Below are 21040 nucleotides of genomic sequence, written 5' to 3' on the forward strand. Positions count from 1 at the left end.
TGATGTACTGGGGAGAAAGACCATGTAAAGCTTTGAAGGTGATGAGGATTTTATATTGTATTCAATAAGAGACAGGTCGCCAGTGAAGGGTATGGAGAATAGAGGTAATGTGAGAAAAAAAATTGAATAAGTGAGAATCCTGGCAGCAGAGATTTGAATATATTGGAGTTTGTTGAGAAATTTATTTGGGAGACTAGAGAAGAGAGAGTTACAGTAATCAGGTCGTGAGGTTATGAAGGCATGAACAAGTGTCTCGCCATCTTTGGAACGGAGGATGGGACAGAGCCTAGCAATGCTGCCAAATGATCAGCTTCCATCAAAGGTAGATTAACCCCGGAAAATTATCAATAATATTTTTCAGATGTCTGTCTTGTTACTCGCCCAAATTCAATTGACCAGATGGAGCTTGGCGTTTCATACCCAGCATTCATATCCAGTTCAGGCTTTGCAGAAAATATACCATGACCTCAGAGGCCTACCCCCTCTGCTTCAGACAACCCAATTGCAGATGATTACAAAAATGTAGAACTTGCTTTCTTCACACAAATACACAGAGAATTTATCTGTAGAATTAATGCTTATATTGGCAGGCAAAACCAGGCAGTAGACTTCTTACCCTTGCACCTGAATTAGACACAGAAGCCCAGTCAATACATGTGAGGGGCGACTTTGTAGATGTGACCACTTCCTTAAATTGGTGCTCTACTGTCATCTTGCCATCAAGAAAAATCTTCTAGGACTATGAGCGTTGATGCTCCTGCCGAAGCAGTGCTATTGCTCAGCTGCATAAAAGGTTTTGGATTCCCCAAGGAATCAAAGGAAGCTTTCTACAAACACCACCGTGGTTGCAGTCAATGCAACCGAAGAAGAGAAGGTAACTTTTCTCCTACTTGCACCGTAACTCTGCTTTACTCTTATTTCCCTGACATGTTCCTGTGGGTTAATCAGCTATATTTTCAGGAAGAACCCCCCCCCCCCATCATCATCATCATCATCCATAGACTGAAATATTCAAAATCACATGAACTTTATGCATCCATGAGACTAAACCCTATTCAGCTGGCAAATAATAAATAAGATATTAAGCAATATTATACAAATTAGGTCTCCATTTCCACTCTATATTTTGTTTTGTATAAATTAAAAGCACTTACAGCACATATACTACTACATTACAAGTTTGTATATCATTATTTTCTTTATATGTACTCATTTTGTTATTTGTCTCATCTGTTTAAATATATTCTTTGCCAAATTTGCAAATCCTTTGGCAATACAGTGTAACTTTTACATGTCAAAACATTTAAGAAAAATAAAACAATTATTTACACAAATTGTATTTTGTTTTTATTAAAGTTCAATTAGAAACTAAAAATTACAATACTGACAAGCATATTTGAAAGGTACTTGGCAATTTAAACAGCACTCTAAAGGTTAATTTATTGAAGTATTAGTAATAAATTATTTGTAAAGTTGAAATAAGAGAAGTGTAAGAAATCTATATTTTTTATTTCTTCAGAGATCAGAATTCATACATCAGTGTACTAACTGTACTAATACTTAGTTTATAGAGTGAAAAAGGCTAAAAATTCAAATATTGCTGTTTGAGGGTGTGGTTAAGGCATCATTTTAGAGGCGGTGTATGTCTGACCCTCAAATTGCTCATTCTTCAGTCAATAATCATTTTAAACTCTCAGGTTATCCACACAGGGCTTTTAAATTCATGTTTAGTATTCCATTTAAAGTCATAGTTGTGTGAGTATTTTAGCATTTACCCCTCTAATTCAACTTGTTTGATTGTAAAGCATCAAGGGTATATTTATTTTAACATCATCCTTTGGAGAGACAAACACAAATTGAGCAAATATTCTGAGAGCAGGTAGGAATCTATACAATTACATAAGAAAGTGGAAACACATTAAATTATAATTCATTTTCAGTGCCTAGAAAATGCAATCATGACATACTGCTCTAAATAATTATAATGCAGACTGATATAATCACAAATATGTTAAAGAAAAAAAGCAATCTTTTCTCTGACAGCAGCATCTCATCATGGAGACTCTTCTAGAAGCACAGGAAACCCAAATGTTGAGAGATAAGATGATCTCCAGATAGGGTTAACAGTTTTCTTGAACCAGCACTTTGCTTCCAGTCATAAATGCACAGCTTATAATTTGGACTGTAGGGGCTTCAAGTACTTGTGGTAGGACTCATGCACCTTGAAGAGATAAATAAAAGTAAGGTTTATTAAAATTCCTTGCCAAAGTGTAAACAAAGAAGACCTACATACTAACTATTAGTACATATTACAGTACGTTTTAACTGACAAAACACAATTTGCTAATTATTACACATACACAGGAAAATAACAGATTTTAGATTTACTTCTAAAGTAAGACTTAACACAAATCCTGACTTAATTTACTCCTCACCTCTGTACGGTTGAGAGGAGATCTCTTGGCCCATTCAAACATGTGCTCATAGACGTTGCCATCATATCGCCCCAGAGAAGAATTCAGCATCTCATCACGGTAGTCAAAGGCATCAACCAGAGACACTGCATTGGGCCTTAATTCTGAGAGAAGACCCTTCAGCCTTTGAGAGATCTGAGCCAGCTGGGGAACGCTTATTTGACCAGTCTAACAAAGAAGAAAAACAGAATCAGGAACAGCTGTTCCTAGAACACATGCTAAACAAGCAGTCTGTATTTATCAAGCATTGTAGAGTGCTGGTATATAAACAGCTGTCTCCATGTCCTATACTGAACTGCATATCTGTAGGGCAGAAGCTACCCTGTAAACCATGAGGTAGGGCCCCGCTCATGGCTACTAACATCATGCAAGTTTGTAGCAGGTGGTGAAATAGTGACCCTGATGAACAATTCTTTTATTTTTAACTTTATATTGATTTCAGAGTGATGTAAATGAGAGGGAAGTGACTTCACAGCAAAGATTCTAGAATGGAGCTCTATGGTTACTCCTAGATAGGAAACATTAATGAGAAATTAGTTACCGAAATCTAAGTCGTTATTCACTCTCAAATCAAATCATTGATCACCTCATGTATACAGCACCCAAATCATATATGGCAGCACATCAAAAACATTAAACCTCATTGGTTCTTATGTCATGATGTTTGAGGTTTGATGTTATTGATGGCTAGGTTCACAAGATGGCACCTGTGAGCTTTCGCCATATGAATATGTGCATACTGAATAACATCACAAGGTGTGATCAGGGCTTTATTGTTGCTGTGAGAAGAGACTTCCAAAGGAGTCTTGTTAGAGACTTGGCTAAAACCAGCATGAGCGTGTTTACAATTAAAGAAAGAGAGGAAAGTGGTAAATCAGCAACAAGAGATAATGTCCTTTTTTTCCCCTTTTCCTCCCAATTTGGAATGCCCAATTCCCACTACATAGTAGGTCCTTGTGGTGGCGTGGTTACTCACCTCAATCCGGGTGGCGCAGGATAAGTCTCAGTTGCCTCTGCTTCAAAGACAGTCAATCTTATCACGTGCCTCGTTTTGCATGACACCATGGAGACTCCGCATGTGGAGGATCATGCTACTCTCCGCACAACTTACCACGCGCCCCATTGAGAGCGAGAACCAATTGTGATCACAAAGAGGTTACCCCATGTGACCCTACCCTCAATAGCAACCGGGCCAATTTGGATGCTTAAGAGACCTTTTTACTGTGGTTTCATGGTGTTTTGTCATTCATGGTGCTTGACAGCCCAGAGCCATTATTCATATTGATTTTATGGATTTTAAGACATGTGAAGACTTGTTTTCCACAGAATGAAAAAGTCATACATATTTGGAATATTTTTTAAGCAACATTTTTAAACTGAATGTGACTTATATGGTGTAACCTGCAAGAAGTCTCCAGAATTCTGTTGAACTCCGTGAAGGGCATAAAGCAGAGCCAAAGTGCTGAGCACAGAGTGGATGGCCGTATCCCCGATCTCACTCAGTTTAGAAGCAAACAACTTCACCACCACATAGTGACAATGGGCCTGTGGAGAGAGGATGAAGAGGAATTCTAGTCAAAACACACAGCTCCAAACTACAATAATTTATTTACTGCTGACAGATAGACCCTCTCCATATAAAATAAAACAGCTTGTATAAGGTTACTGATATGATTCTTCATCTCATGTAAGTGGTCAACTTTTTACATCGGTTTTACATCAAAGTTACTGATAATTACTTTAGGAGTAAAACTTCAGTAAGGTAAAAAATACGGAGAGCACTTTTAATTTAGTTGATTTGAGAGTGACCATCTTGTGTGTGTGTGGACCATGTATGCCAGGTTGATAATCTCATTGGTAACTATTTATTAACACCAAGTAGGCTATTGTTCTGAAAGCAAAAAGCAACTAATAATAAAAGACACTTTATCATCTGCTCAACTGCACAGCACAAGCAACACAAAGCAGTGACGCTTAAGTTGCGTGATACTCTACTGCAGCCTGCTCAAACTGATCTGCATTATTTCGTTCGTGAAAACGTTCTCGTTCATTTCCATACACTGACTCATATTTATCGTTTATTGAAATCTCTCTACTTTTTGAAGCCAATGAGCTGTAGTTTGAAGCGTGAGACTGCTTTGGTGGCTTTTCTTGATTTGAATGACTAACTATATCATGAGCCAATAGCATTCAAATGCAGGCTGTGAAGAAGCATATCAATGGTTACACCAGCTGAACAATCAAGTGGGTCGTTTGAGTTTGAACGAGGTGAGACAAGTGCACTGGTAAAGTCGTTCACAAACAAAATGAATGAATCACTCAAGGCATATCGTTTGTGAACAAGGATCTGCTGAATGACTGAACTAGAGGGGGCATGTCGTTTGTTCAGTGTAGCATTTGAGTAATCGCATTCAATAAGCAAAGTTTATCGATTTGTGAAGGGTCGATGTCGAGGCAATATTGAGACGTGAAAGTACGCGCGCATCCTTCAGGTCTACCACTGCAAACCAATCTAGTCCAGGCCAGCCAGCGTGACGGATTGGGAAGAGAGAGCCACGCATCCAAGCTCCGTGCTAGGGGCACTAAGGGAAGATTATTTTTGACATACCAGGTGAGGCTTCGCAGCGGGGCAGAGTAGGTAATGCGGCGTCGGGAGGCAAAAACGCATCCCGAGGCTCTGGTGCTGAGAAAAGGGGGGGCGGGTTAGTGACTGACGAGGAGGTCCCATGGAGGCGTCCTCTAGACTCATCAGAACCGGCCTCCCGGGGGACAACAGTCGCGGGGCTGGAGGCGAGAGATCTGCGTCCAATGTGCCGGGACTGTTGAGGTGTGGCGGCAGAGTGCCGTAAGAACAGCATTTGCGGGCCAGGTGACCCAGAGACAAAGGGAATTGCTCTTTTAATGAGAATGTGGGTACCGCAGCCCGAAGGGGGTGTGGCAAAGTAAATAAACTTAACAGAAGATTCTCCTCCCGGCCCTCCACTGGGGGACGGTGTGGTCTGCTTACCAGCTCCGGAGCAAACGTCTTGGTTCCTGGGTCACCCATCTCAGGAACGCTTGGGAGCCTTCCGGGTCCTCAAAGGGGTTCGTGAGACGGGGGCTGTGCACCTGCTGCAGGGTTCTCTACACTGGGCCTGAGAGCTGGGCCTGTGTTAAGGCGGAGCTGTAAGTTTCTTAGGTGCTGCAGGAGGACACTCTCGGCGGGCAGACGGGGCACAGCCAGCACTGGAGGTGTGACGGGGCATGATGTGAGATATAGCCTCAGTCTGCTTTTTCACCGCTGAGAACTGCTGGGCGAAGTCCTCGACGGTGTCGCTGAAAAGGCCGAACTGGGAGACAAGTGCGTCAAGGAAGCGTGTTTTGTCCACTTTGCACATCTCGACCATGTTCAGCCACAGATGACGTTCCTGAACCACGAGAGTGGCCATCTCCTGCCCGAGTGACCACGCTGTGACCTTCGTGGCCCTGAGGGCGAGGTCTGTCGCTGAGCGCAGTTTCTGCAGCACGTCGGGATCAGGACTACCCAAGTGCAGATTTTTAAGAGCCTTGGCCTGGTGGACTTGCATGAGGGCCATGGCATGCAGGGCGGAAGCGGCCCATCCAGTGGCGCTGTAGGCTTTGGAGGTCAGTGAAGACGTCATCCTACAGGTCTTGGAGGGGAGCACGGGGCGACCCCGCCATGTGGCGGCGTTCTCGGGGCACTGGTGGATTGCAACCGCTCTGTCCACCTGGGGGACCGCCGTGTACCCAGTGGGCCGCTCCGCCGTCGAGGGTAGTGAGAGCGGATGAGCGAGAGGCACGGTGACAGGTGGAGAATGGTGTCCTTAACGAACTCATCAGCTTATGCACTTCCGGGAAGAAAGGAACGGGGGTGGGTGGGGTCGCGGCTGTGAGCGGCGCGCAGACCCGAGGAACCAATCATCCAGCAGCGAAGGCAGTGGGGAGGACGGAGGTTTCCAGTCCAGCCCCACGCTGATGGCGGCCCGGGCAAGCATGTCCGACATCTGGGCGTCAGCCTCAGAGTTTTCCGGATCAGACGCCGGACCGCTCTCCGATGCAGCGGTGAGCTCATCTGGCTTGGGGGGCTCAAGAGGTTAGGCAGGCTGGCCGTGAGTCGTCCTCAATCCTGTGGGAAGGAGCGATGGGGGAAACAACGTAGCCATGGTTATGTTCTCACAGCGAGTACATGAGCCATCCACAAACGCTGCCTCTGTGTGATCGCTGTCCAGACACACAAGACAGCGCCTGTGGCCGTCAGGAGTGGAGAGCATTCTACCGCATCCAGGAACTACACAGGGGCAGAAGGGCATCTTTATAAAGACGCGTCCTGAAAAGGATGTTCAACGCCAGCTGTGTATATTGCTCTTTTAGAGAAAATAACTCTTTTAGAGAAATAAACTCTTTTACTGCACTGTCGAAGCGCCAGGGGCGAGAAAGCCGCAGATATGCGCCGTAGATCCAACAGCATTTGTATTCAGAGATGGGAGGAACAGTGTGCGACTCGCAGCAAACACAACCAAGAAAATTTCTGAATGAAACGGATGCATTTCCCTCCCTTTATACCCGTATGTCCGGGGGCGGGACATGCAAATTCTGTCTGCCAATTTCTCATTGGCCTTTTCTCATAGATCAGAGATGCGAAAGTCTCTCAAGAGAGACCCATAGTGTCGCTTCTTCGACACAACGTTGCAAGACTTTTACATGCCCACAACCAGCTATACCCTTAATTACATCAATGGTGTGAGTGGGTAATGCACTTGGCCAACAATAGACTACACATCGTACATTTTACTGATGCTGCCAGAGAGACTATGTTATTCTTCCTGCTGCTCACTGACTTGAAATCTACTCTAAGTTTATTTGTTCTTTTTGTGGGTTCGATGTGATTATTTTTTGGGGCTTATTTCATGGAATACATTTTTGTGCAAAATAATAGCACGGTTTATGTATACATTTTTTTTTCCTTTAAGTACATGTGTAACAAATATTAAGTATTAAATATAGCTGCAAGCAGCGATTAATGGGGGTTCAAGCCTTTATGGTCATTTAAGTTCACATACAAAAGATATTAAGTATTAATTTGATAGGCTGAAAACAACTAAAACAATGTTAAAATGCCTTAATTTTAAGAAACATCAGGTGAGGTATCACACAGATATGGTATTTTTTTTACATTCCTGACTGTTATAGTGCCACAAAGAGGCAAAAGGTACCCAATTTCATGTGTCCTTTGAATGACCCCTTATTTTTTGGAAAATGTCTCATTCCATTCCAGAGTTATAACTGTTCAAGTAAAAGTAGCAATGACTTAGCAGACTAAGACTAGATTAATAGCTGCTAAAATATGATTTTGTTGATTGCGGCTATGTTTTTCTAGGTATGTTTATGTGACTGTCCTTATAGACCTTGATGGCACCTTAGACACAGACACTGCATGCAAAATTTCAAGTCGATCGGCACAGCTGTTCCATAGTTAGATCAATTTTAATAATTTTAAAGAGGTGAATATGCAAAATAGTTTTTGTGTGTCTTTGGAATGACTCCATACATGTGTACCAAATTTGGTGACTTTATCTGATTCTGTTCAAGTTTTAACCATTTTTGTAAAAGTGGCCATGGCCATTATGAACGTTTTGATGTACCGTTTGACAATAAATCAAAATTTCAAAATTATTTGATAACTTTTCATTTTGAAAAATTTTGAGGACTCCAGAGAATCTTTCTGCACTGGTTTGGTTCCAATCGGGCGAACGGCCTAGGACTAGTTTCAAAAAGTAATCTTTTAAAATAACCTCAAATATTTATTGAATATTTTGTTTCACACCAATGGTACTTGAGATAAAGTTTTTCAGAATAAGGAGATCTTCAATGTGGTACGAATAACGTATTTCTTTGTGAAACATAGCAGTATATACTATGATTTACACTAATGCAAAACGTGATAGCATCTCCCAGTGGCCATTTATTTTTCACATTTTGCACAGACCTCTTGGGCCAAGAGACAAATAGGCCTACCAAGATTTTTTTTTTAAAGATAAAGATATGTAACTGTCCTCATATACCTTGATGGTACCTTGTACAAAGACACTGCATGCAAAATTTCAAGTCAATCAGACCAACTTAGATATTGCCATTTTATTTTTTTTTATAATATAGCGCCCCCAAGAGGCAGAAGTGTGAATGATCTCATTCCATCCAAGAGTAATAACCATTTAAGTAAAAGTGGCCCTGTTTAATCTTTCTGCACTGGTTTGAATATGATTGGACAAACGGCGTAGGACGAGTTAGTTTTGAATTTTTTTCAAATGAATGAAAAGTTCTAACTTTTTTTTTAATAACTTTTCATATTGGGAATCTGCTGAATCTTTTTGCACTGGTTTGTTTCTGATCGGGTCTAGGTTTGTTTTATTTTTTCAAACAATCAAAAATAGTGGAAAAACAAAAGGGCGGAGCAAAAATTGACACAGGGGTAAAAATCTTCGGTATGACTTAAGGAATCACTGGAAAAATAATTTTGTTTCTAGCCCTTACAAAGGTGTTGTAACAGTCTTATGCCTGTTACAAGGCATATATTTGTTTTGTTAAACCTGTACAGGACATAGTAGAGCAAGAAATTAGATCAGCCTGGTTTGCCACATGCTTTCTACTGCTCTCAAGAAGAAATTCTTGTGAGAACTTTTGTTTGCTGCTCAAATTAAGGATTTTTTGTTCTGTTCCAACTTTTGAAACCTGTTACACCTTGACTACTCAAGAGTTAGCTTTGTCTTTTGGTGCACAATTTTAAATGGCTAAGAGTCTGTTTGAAAAGGGAATACAAGGACTACCACAAAGCACTATTACCATACAACAGATAAGACCGTTTCCATTCAATTTCATCACTATCATGCTTCTATCATCCATCTATTACTTGCTGTATATTCATTTCACCTGTTCAAGCCATACCATATTCTGTTCATCATTTCATCTGAATGTCTTTTGTTTCATGGTTGTTTTCTTGTTGAAAGGTTTATTGAATGTTTGAGATTTGTAAATACACTCTTGTAAAAACAATTAATTGTTTATACTGAACTCAGCAAAAAATATATGTCCTCTCACTTTCAACTGCTTTTATTTTCAGCAAAATTATCATGTGTAAATATTTGTATGAACATAAAAAGATTCAACAATGAAGACATAAACTGAACAAGTTTCACAGATATGTGACTAAAAGAAATGGAATAATGCGTCCCTGAACAAGGGGGACGCATGGAAATCACACACAGAACGAGCAGTATGGCTGGTAGCATTGTCATGCTGGAGGGTCATGTCAGGATGAGCCTACAGGAAGGGTAACACATGAGGTAGGAGGATGTCTACCCTGTAATGCACAGCACTGAGATTGCCTGCAATAACAACAAGCTCTGTCCGATGATGCAGTGACACACTTCCCCAGACCATGATGGACCCTCCACCTCCAAAATCAATCCCACTGCAGAGTACAGGACTCAGTGTAAAGCTCACTCCTTCAATGATAAACGTGAGTCCAAATATCACCCCTGGTAAGACAAAACCACGACTCATCAGCGAAGATAACTTTTTGTCAGTCCTGTCTGGTCCAGCAAAGGTGGGTTTGTGCCCATAGACAACATTGTTGCCGGTGATGTCTGGTAAAAACCTGCCTTACAACAGGCCTACAAGACCTCAGTCTAGCCTCTCTCAGCCCATTGCAGATAGTCTTTGCACTAATGGAGGGATTGTGTGTTCCTGGTGTAACTTAGGCAGTTGTTGTTGTTGCCTCCTGAACCTGTCCCGCAGTTGTGATATTCGGATGTACCGGTCCTGTGCATGTGTTGTTAAACATGGTCTGCCACTGCGAGGATGATCAGCTGTCCTTCCTGTCTCCCTGTAGTGCTGTCATAGGCGTCTCAGTACGGACATTGCAATTTATTGCCATGGGCACATCTGCCTAAGGCATGTTCATGCTGATGAGCAGGGACCCTCTTTCCCAGCAGGGCCTCTTTCTTTTGGTGTTTTTCAGAGTCAGTAGAAAGGTCTCTTTAGTGTCCTATGTTTTTACAACTGTAACCTTAATTTCCTACCGTCTGTAAGCTGTTATTGTCTTAACGACCGTTCCACAGGTGCATGTTCATTAATTGTTTATGAATGGAAAGCATTGTTAAAACCCTTTACAATGCAGATCTGAAAAGGTAATTTGGATTTTTTATTTAATTATCTTTAAAATACAGTGTCCTGAAAAAGGAAGGTTTTTTTAATTATATTGTTTATTGTTAATACACTTATGAGAAGAATATTTGGTTGCTATTATTTCATTTGTTTTACTTTACATACTACTTTTAAACACTAAATATCCCCTGGATAGTTGCAAAACTGGTCCCCCCTTAATATCGTATAGCAGCCCAGTTCAAAGCAGTCGGATTGGTTATAGTTTGTAGACCCTTTATAGCAACGTTAAAACTTCAGAGGATGTGTAAAATCTTGGTCTTACAGACATCGAGACTTCTGAATCCATCTGGGAGGGACTACACCTATTTTCATCAGTTCATAATAATTACTCTAGAATAGAATTTCTTTATATATATCTAAGTCAATTATTCCATCTACCACTGACTGCTCAATTGGGTACATTTTAGTTTCAGATCATGCTTTAGTGCGTTTAGAGAGGTTGGCGCATATAGAGAAAGGAAGCTTTAATACATCTCTTCTACAGGACCCAGAATTTCAACAAATGATAAAGTCAGAAGTCAATGTTTATGTAGAAACCAACTGGTCCACAGTATGAGGATACTGAGGACCAGTTATGGTATGGGAGGCGCTTAAGGTAGTTCTTAGGGGGTGGATCATACAATAAGCCTCGTGCATTAAAAATATCAAAGCACAAGAATTCATAGAATTGGAAAAAAGAGTATTAAAAGTGCTGAAACAGAGCTGAAGTACAAAATGTCATCCAATGGTCTTAAAGACTTGACCCAGAAAAATATAGGTTCAATATTATTCTGTCACAGAACGTTGAGTTTTGGTTATTCAGGGCAAGACAGACATACTTTGAGTCAGGGGACAAAGGTTTGTTCAATTTAGATTTTTACACAAATGTTTCCTAAAGCACATGGTTGAACCCCAAATTGTGTATTAACAAGTCCCCCTTTTGCTGGAAAGCATGGTTGGAGAGGGGTGTTGCTATACCTGGTGACCTTTTTGAAAACGGAGCTTTGAGATAATTTGAAAATATAACATCAATTTGGGATTTTTAGGTGTCAATTTTTCAGTTATTTACAGTTGCGCCATTTACTTTGTACTATTTTTGGTGGTAGTACACAGCCCCCTAAAGCTGCAGACACCCTCTGTATGGTGCTCACATGCTTTGGAAAGGGGCATGAAGTTTCAGTGTATTATTCCTCATTGATTCAGAGTCTTAGTGATGGGGCCTTAACAGCTCTTAAAAGAGATTTTAACTTGGTATTGGAAGATGGGGAGTGTGAAAGAATAAAACATTTTTAAACCTATGCCTAGGGATTCAAGGGTATGCATTATTCAGTTTAAGATTTTGCATCATTTCTACTGGACTCCCTCTAGATTGGTTTAAAAGACACCCCTACCTGCTGGTGATGTCACTTGGAGGATGGAGACAATGGAGGTTAAAGTTGATTCTGTGTATATATATATATATATATATATATATAATCAGTTTTTGTTTTTTAAATGTATGAATCAGTAAAAAGTGATAAAAAAAAGGATCATTACACTTATCCTTTCTGGTTCTGGTTATGAATGACTGATTTTAGTTCAAAGCAATTACTTAAAAGATAACTAGTCCCCATCTACAAGCGCAATTTGCAGAAAAGGTCAGTGAATGAATCTGAACAAATCTTTTTGGTGAACAAATTTTTGGAAGACTCTTATCACAAAAATGAATCAAAATCACCACCATTATCAGCAATTCGTGATGAGCAGCAGTAGTTTTTCAGTGCGGTGCACTTCTGTTGACTAGTTTTGTAACAATTTAATAGAGTTTGGTATTTAGTTCATAACTAAATAAAACAGAATGCACGAATATGAAGGATTACTACAAGAGGAAGATTTGGCATGCAGGTGCAAGGGACTTGATGCAATTAAATGTGATGTTAAACAATATTTCTTTTGGCATTATAACTGTAAAGGTAGTTTATAAGAAGTCTCACATCAGATGCTCGGACAAGGTCGATGGAAGTGTTGTTCCAGGCATCTTCGTTGCTCTTGCTATGTTGTAGCTCCATCTGGAGGCTCTTAGCTGCCATTTCAACAAACCTGTGAACATGTTTCAAAAACATTGGAGCACAAGCTTTAAACAGCACTGTTAACAATAGCAGTTTATTTTACAACCTGTGCCTGCCAAAACGACACAAAATAAAATCTATAAAACTTAACATTTTTGGTTTTAACTTACTTGGCAGCTCTAAGTTTATATGCCTCCACGAGACTGACCAGGTCATTAATATTGACGACAGTGGGGCGGGAGGACACAGACTGGGGCTGAATCCTGCTCTGAGGTTCGTTCAGGTAAGAAACAATGCCAGTCAAATGCTGTCCTGCCCGCACTTGCTTGTAACTCTTCACCAAGTATCTAATAAACAGAACAAATGTTGGATAAGGTAATAAAAGCTGTATTCATACACACACACACACACACACACACACACACACACACACACACACACACACACACACACCATGGATGGCTTGACAAGCACAGTTATCTTTCCTGTGTTGATGTATTTTCCACTGAAACAGGAAGTTGGGTTGGGCTATTTCGAAGGACTCGTCCCCATTAGCCTTTAGTTTACGTCACAACCATGAACCATGCTTTGCTACTTCCTCTTGCTCTTAAGTCAGATGCAGTTAGTACTGTGGCAGTGGTTCTCAATGTGTGTGTGAGTAGAAATGTGTTAAGGTGAACAAGATTTTAAAACTGCCTTAATGTTCACCTTAACACATTAAAGTTTGCTGTGGTGACCATACACGGAAGAACAATGAACTTCGAATGCAGTTAATTCTCCACCATTTTCTCCTTTCATAGTGTCAGGTGTGCTTATTGTCTTGCTATTTTTGGGTGAGCTATTCCTTTAATAATGCTCCTGCAAAGCAGGAGGCTGATCACTTAATTTATTCTTTATTTTTGTTGTGATATTTGCACAATGTAGTCCTAAAAACAAAAAAGTTAATTTAGGTTGTTTTTCCCCCAATGAATTGTGTAACTTTTCATTATTCAGCAAAACAGTGAACACCAAGCATGCAGTTTTCATAACAATCTTTTTGTTATTCATCAGGAAGAGAGACATGAAGCCGAAAGACAATTTGCAATAAACTTTGTGACTAAACTAGCATTGAGTCAATTTGAGAAATATTGGTGAACTGAAAACAAAGTATCTTTAAGGTACACAAAGCAAAGACTAGCCTTTAATATAGGTGATAACATAATGTATGAAACAGGGAAGGAATTCAGTATTATAAAAAAAAAAAAAAAAAAACACTTGCTCATGGTGTTCTTACCTGGCTGTCTGTAGCATCATTACAGTATTCTCTCCCTCATAAGTGCAGGTAGGTGTGAAGGTGACATAGATGTCAGGCAAACTGCTGCAGCGGGAGTAGCCATGACCACCGCATGCCATGCGACACACCTCAATCCCTGCATTCGCTGCCCAGGTGGTAAAAGCCTTCAGACCTGCAGATAGAGCATGCAGCTACAGAAAGAACAGAGAGAAAAATAATATTTATTGATCTAATAAACACATTAATAAAAGCACAAAAACAAAAAATTCATGGACACAGATATAGGTCATCAAATTTTTTCTGAATGTACCTCTGGCAGCCCACTGAAGTCACCCTGGTTAATGTCTCCTGAGATGCGATGGTATGTTTTACTCATGTATTGTCCCACAAAATGGAAGGCGTATGCAGTGGCCAGTAGAGGAAAGAGTTTATATTGCTGGGTCTGATAGTCCAAGATCTGTGGCTCTGGTTCTCTAAAGAAAAAAAATATATATTTACAAGAAACAAGAAAGTTTCTTTAATAGCACAAGTTTTTGTTGAAAATTGTTCTTTTAGGCATAGGTTTAGTCTACAGAATGGTGTGAATTACATGATAACCATCAGGGGGTCAGAGTATGGAGGGGGGGTTATAATTTTGTGATGGGTAAAACTTTTCAATGAGGTTGCATACACTGGCGGTCAGAAGTTCGGAATAATTTACAGATTTTGCGGTTTTGGAAGGAAATTGGTACTTTAATTCACCTAAGAGGCATTCAACTGATCACAAAGTATAGTCAGGACATTTACTGATAAAAAAAAAAAAAGAAAACAGCACCATCACTTTTTGAAAAAGTCCTTTTGGATGAAATCTAGACAGGACCCATTTCCCGCAGCCATCTCTCCAACACCTTATCCTTGAGTAATTATGCTAAATTGCTAATTTGGTACTAGAAAATCACTTGCCATTATATCAAACACAGCTGAAAGCTATTTGGTTCATTAAATAAAGCTTAAAATTAGTATACAATAGACTCGCATGTCTTAAGGTCAATATTAGGTCAAAAACGGCAAAAAAGAAACAGCTTTCTCTAAAAACTCGTCAGCCAATCATTGTTTTGAGGAATGAAGGCTATACAATTCTTGAAATTGCCAACAAACTGAAGAGTTCCTACAAAGGTTTACAATGCAGTTTTCAAAGGACAAAGGACAACCGGCTCTAACAAGGACAGAAATAGATGTGGAAGGCCCAGATACAACTAAACAAGAGAATAAATACATCAGAGTCTCTAGTTTGAGAAATAGATGCCTCACATGTCCTCAGCTGATAGTTTAATTGAATTCTACCCACTCAACACCAGTTTCATGTAAAACAGTAAAGAGAAGACTCAGGGGTGCAGGCCTTATGGGAAGAATTGCAAAGAAAAAGCCCCTTTTGAAACGGAAAGTTTAGAGTGGGCAAAGAAACATACATTGGAAAACAGATAATTGGAAAAGAGTGTTATGGATCTTAAACCCATTAAGCTTTTGTGGGATCCGCTAGACTGTAAGGTGTGTAAGAAGTGCCTGACAAGACAGCCCCATCTATGGCAAGTGCTAGAGGAAGCATGGGGTGAAATATCACCCGAGTATCTGGACAAACTGACTGTCATTGCTGCACATGGAGGATTTTTGATAAGAACTCTCTGAAGTAGTTAAACCCTCTGGGGCGCCGGCACATCCTGCTGGATATTTTCGTCATTACAGCGGAAACAACTTAAACTACTCCGTCATTTTGGGGCATACAGATAAGTGTAAGACATCATTAGAGACTATAAAGGGTCTACTTTTATTTGGGTACACTCACAATAACAACAAAACCTTGTGCTTGTGTAAAATAAAGAAAATAAAAAAAGGTGAGCTTTCAGCAGTCTCCACGTTCACGAGCATATTTCTGAAACACGTCACAAAAATTAACTGCAGCTCCGTGAATACTTATCACACAAACATATGTCTAAAGAAAGCTTAAGATTTCTACTTTTAAATAAAACAATTCAAATTTAAAACAAATATTCTCCTGCAATGTAATCTGTATGAAACAAAGCAATGTACAGTTTTTACCAGTTCATCTAATTATAGATAATGTGATCACACCCACCAGCAGAGCACGCCATTCATTCGCTAATGTGCTGAGGCTATCAAGGGAAATGTTAAACGCCCCCGACAGTGTTCAGAGGTTTGATTTAAACAATTAATTCACTTTACTGCTCGTTTATAATGATACACATGCGAGGAAACTCCTGGATAGTAAAGATGAGTTAACATTTTCCTCAGAAGAAGAGCAGGACTACGATGAACGTTTGTATTTTGAAGAGAGACTTGATCCAGCCGAGGATACAATTTCGGACGAGTAAGTCATTTAGTTTTCATTAGTTGACATGCTATTTTATATAAACATGTACATATTTTACTAGTGGGACTGTTTCCAGACTTGCCAGCCAGGATTCAAAGTATTGACATTTGAAATATGTCCTTATAAGCAAGTTTTAGTTTACATTTAAATGCTGTTTCGGCTAAAGCAGGTATTTAAATTGTATGCTGTATGATACAAATATGAAATAAAAATTATATGAATGTTTAGATTATATTTTAACTAGTGTTTATGCTGCCTCATTATCATCAACAAAGCTTGTGCTTGCAAATATGTGTTCAGGTTAAATTAGTAAAATGCACTTTAAATTTTCCCATATTAGAAAATCACCATCTTATAATGATTTCTGAAGGATCATTTGACACTGAAGACTGCAGTTATGATGCTGAAAATTCAGCTTTGATCACAAATTGCATTTTACAATATATTCAAATAGAAAACAGTTCTTTTAAATTGTAAAAATAGTTCAAAATATCACTGTTTTTAATGTATTTTGGATCAAATAAATGCAGTTTTGGTGAGCAGAAGAGACTTATTTTAAACGGTAGAGTAGGTCTAAAATTAAGTAAAGACTTTATTTAAAGAAAATGTACAGTCAGATTACTTCTTTTAACCTCCTCGCATATGACCTTTCAACACTAAAATGGTCTTACAAAAATTAGTAAAATTAAAAATTAGTATACTATACTAATACTAAAATTAGTTAAATTAGTATATTGTTTTGTATGAATGGGTGATCAGGATTTTTTTCACATCATTTTGTAGCAAAAACTCTAGGCTACAAGATCCAGTTCTCAAAAGGATTGTGGACAAATGTTAAGTATGTATTATATGGCCTTATTTCACTGACTTAAAATGTTTGTTTTTTTCAAAAACCACGCATAAACGTTATTTTCTCAAAAATACAAACCTGTACATACATGTTGCTCACATATTATTGTAGCCCAGTTTGTGCTGAATACAGTGTTATCAGACTTTAGCCATTAATATGTTTTTAAGCAACTGAAAAAAGCACAAACGTCAAGGCATGTCAAAACTTCTCCAGGGCCCAAAACACCCTCAGACCCCAGAGGGTTAAGACCTCTTAAGATCCTTGCCATTTTTGGGGATTTCCGCCTGGATTTGGCCTACCCAAATTAAAAAGATTCCCATTCCCACATACTTCCGCCTAAATACACAGTTTTGGTGTAATTTTACAGGAAACCCTTTGAAGTTGCATAAAACACTGCTAAAAATTAAAAAAAATGTAATATATGTTGTCTGAACAGTAATAACCCTCCTAAAAAAAGAGACGCTTTTTGATTTTTTTTTATATAAATTCATTTTTGAAAGTGTATAACTCAAGCCCTGTTTGCCATAGCAGCATGCAGACAGTTTTGGCTGTTTCCACTAGATGTCAGCAAATACCTGAAAAAGGAATTTTGTCAGTATCATGTTTTATTTAATATCTATTTAAATGTATCTGAAGGGAGGAATATTACCTTTTTTTGGTGTACTTTCCGCCTACCCAAATCTAAAGTCTCCCCATACCCATATACAGTGCTATAAATGCAAAATCCCAGTGTAATTTTACAGAAAACCCTTTGTCATTACATAAAACACTGTTGAAAGTGGTAAATATGCGCTCAGGTGTCTGGTGAGACGGCGTCTGTGTGTTTTATGCACGTAACCTACCTAGTGAACACTTCACAGTCAGGATGCAATATCACAGCCCCTGATTGGTCTATTTGATCTTGAGAGACATTGCCGGAAAGCGGAGGGTCTAAGCTTTACGGCAATATATGCTTTATCCGGATCGGATGTTTACATATTTTCCTGGATTGTTCAATATCATATAACATTACTTTGTGGTGTTTCTGCACTCGCGTGACATATCGAGGGATTACTTGGGCACACAACCACAGAAAACACTGAAAAACGGCTCATTTTGCAGAGAATAACCTAAGGTAAAGGATTATGTAGCATTTGTGGCTAACTGTGCTGTCTAGTGCGAGTAGCATGGCAAATATACAATAATTTCACTTGTATGTTTACAAATGTTGATTGTATACCTCATGATTCATTCGAAGTGTATTAGATAAGTGATTATACCTCAATAAAAAGACTTATTGGAACTTCTTACTGGCAATGAGAGCTTTCATTTGACACATGGTTTGTACATGTGCGTCATATTTGAGCGATATGAGACATATATGTATTCAAAAACGCACATAATTATGACACGACTTTTGATGGGTGGAACTATGTAATTTATTGTAAATAAGTTACTTAGTGTAAAACAAATGCCAAAGTGATGAATATCTCAAGAAAGTAGACATTCTAAGCTTTCAAATGGTACCAGATATGAGCTCATAACTCCTCTGCATACATTTAAAATTTGAAGTACATTATTACTGACGTCATTTTAAATCCCGGATCCGGGATCGTGGATTTTATATTTTTTCAAATTGTAATAGTAATTTTTCATGTTATTAATGTCCGGACTATACTTTGTGATCAGTTGAATGCCACTTGGGTGAATAAAAGTACCAATTTCTTTCCATAAGAGCAAAATCTGTACGTTAATGCCAAAGTGCCAGTGTATGTTAACTCTTTCCCCGCCAGCGTTTAAAAAAAAAAAGTTGCCAGCCACCGCCAGGGTTTTTGACGATTTTCACTAAAATTTAATGGCCCGCAGAATATTTTCTTCCATGAATATATGAAGATGCTATATATCACAATAAAGATCCTCTGCTTTTAGGCAAAAAAAACGATTTTATTTTATCTTCATTTGTTCTTTTTTTATTGCGACTTGAACAGAGGTCGGTTTTGTCAAAAAACAGGTTTCAGACAAAAAGCTGAGAAAAAGGCATGTTTATGTCTGATATTTTGAGCTTCTCAATACTCCACTTCTTCATGTTTGAGACGATCGCAGTCTGTTTCTTTGATCAAAGAGTTGCGTACTCTTTCAAAACATGCGCAGGGGTCTTCCTTACCGTATAACACCTAAAACACGGAAACCCGGAAAATTCCGTGTTTGGCGGGGAAGCGTTTTTTCATAAAACACGGAAAATTCCGTGTTTGGCGGGGAAAGAGTTAATGTATACATTACGCTAACATTAACATGTAGGGTAATATTGTCCACTGTTAGTTCTTAGTGATGTAAAATTACAAATTGTTAACATTAATATATTTTAGTATATGTAGAAATATACATAAAACAACATTAAAATAATGTAGAATAATTTTTTATTCTTAGTACCTGTTAAATCATTGTGTAATGTTAATGTTTACAAAACATTTTGGCAATGTGTTAGCAATACATTTAATAAAGAGCAATCAAACAATGATTCCATGATAGACGCAAATCTAGCTAAACTATGATCAGATTCAGAGAAAACGGGGTTTGAAAATGTTATAATCCAAATGTGGCATATATATATATATATACACACATATATATATATACACACACACACACACACACAAGTATATATATAAACAGTTGAAGTCTATGGTATGTCCAGGTCCATAAATATTGGGACATCAACACAATTCTAATCTTTTTGGCTCTATACACCACCACAATGGATTTGAAATGAAACGAACAATATGTGCTTTAACTGCAGACTTTCAGCTTTAATTTGAGGGTATTTACATCCAAAATCAGGTGAACGGTGTAGGAATTACAACAGTTTGTATATGTGCATCCCACTTTTTAAGGGACCAAAAGTAATGGGACAGATTAACAATCATAAATCAAACTTTCACTTTTTAATACTTGGTTGCAAATCCTTTGCAGTCAATTACAGCCTGAAGTCTGGAACGCATAGACATCACCAGACGCTGGGTCAGACGCAGCCTCTACTGCAACTGTCTTCAGTTCCTGCTTGTTCTTGGGGCATTTTCCCTTCAGTTTTGTCTTCAGCAAGTGAAATGCATGCTCAATCGGATTCAGGTCAGGTGATTGACTTGGCCATTGCATAACATTCCACTTCTTTCCCTTAAAAAACTCTTTGGTTGCTTTCGCAGTATGCTTCGGGTCATTGTCCATCTGTACTGTGAAGCGCCGTCCAAGGAGTTCTGAAGCATTTGGCTGAATAGGAGCGGATAATATTGCCCGAAACACTTCAGAATTCATCCTGCTGCTTTTGTCAGCAGTCAAATCATCAATAAATACAAGAGAACCAGTTCCATTGGCAGCCATACATGCCCACGCCATGACACTACCACCACCATGCTTCACTGATGAGGTGGTAATGCTTTGGATCATGAGCAGTTCCTTTCCTTCTCCATACTCTTCTCTTCCCATCACTCTGGTACAAGTTGATCTTTGTCTCATCTGTCCATAGGATGCTGTTCCAGAACTGTGAAGGCTTTTTTAGATGTTGTTTGGCAAACTCTAGTCTGGCCTTCCTGTTTTTGAGGCTCACCAATGGTTTACATCTTGTGGTGAACCCTCTTTATTCACTCTGGGGAAGTCTTCTCTTGATTGTTGACTTTGACACACATACACCTACCTCCTGGAGAGTTTTCTTGATCTGGCCAACTGTTGTGAAGGGTGTTTTCTTCACCAGGGAAAGAATTCTTCGGTCATCCACCACAGTTGTTTTCCTTGGTCTTCCGGGTCTTTTGGTGTTGCTGAGCTCACCGGTGCGTTCTTTCTTTTTAAGAATGT

At 39.1% G+C, this 21040-nt stretch overlaps 1 protein-coding gene across 2 annotated transcripts in view; it reads right to left on the bottom strand.

The window, feature by feature from the left end:
* Positions 1–1325: 1325 nt before the first annotated feature.
* acox1 (acyl-CoA oxidase 1, palmitoyl) overlaps positions 1326–21040 on the bottom strand; it is a 51515-nt gene continuing 31800 nt past the window's right edge. Inside the window, exons 8-14 of one of the 2 annotated variants that reach the window (XM_052140405.1) lie at positions 14308–14470; positions 13998–14188; positions 12895–13071; positions 12650–12755; positions 3876–4019; positions 2436–2642; positions 1326–2221 (exon numbers count right to left, since the gene is read on the bottom strand). In XM_052140405.1, coding sequence (XP_051996365.1) covers positions 2171–2221; positions 2436–2642; positions 3876–4019; positions 12650–12755; positions 12895–13071; positions 13998–14188; positions 14308–14470 — 1039 coding nt within the window. In that variant the 3' untranslated portion in view covers positions 1326–2170. The remainder of the gene's footprint in view (positions 2222–2435; positions 2643–3875; positions 4020–12649; positions 12756–12894; positions 13072–13997; positions 14189–14307; positions 14471–21040) is intronic. The other variant, XM_052140404.1, reaches the window with a different exon arrangement.

This window comes from Xyrauchen texanus, chromosome 13 (genome assembly GCF_025860055.1).
Source record: "Xyrauchen texanus isolate HMW12.3.18 chromosome 13, RBS_HiC_50CHRs, whole genome shotgun sequence".
Taxonomy (NCBI): Eukaryota; Metazoa; Chordata; class Actinopteri; order Cypriniformes; family Catostomidae; genus Xyrauchen; species Xyrauchen texanus.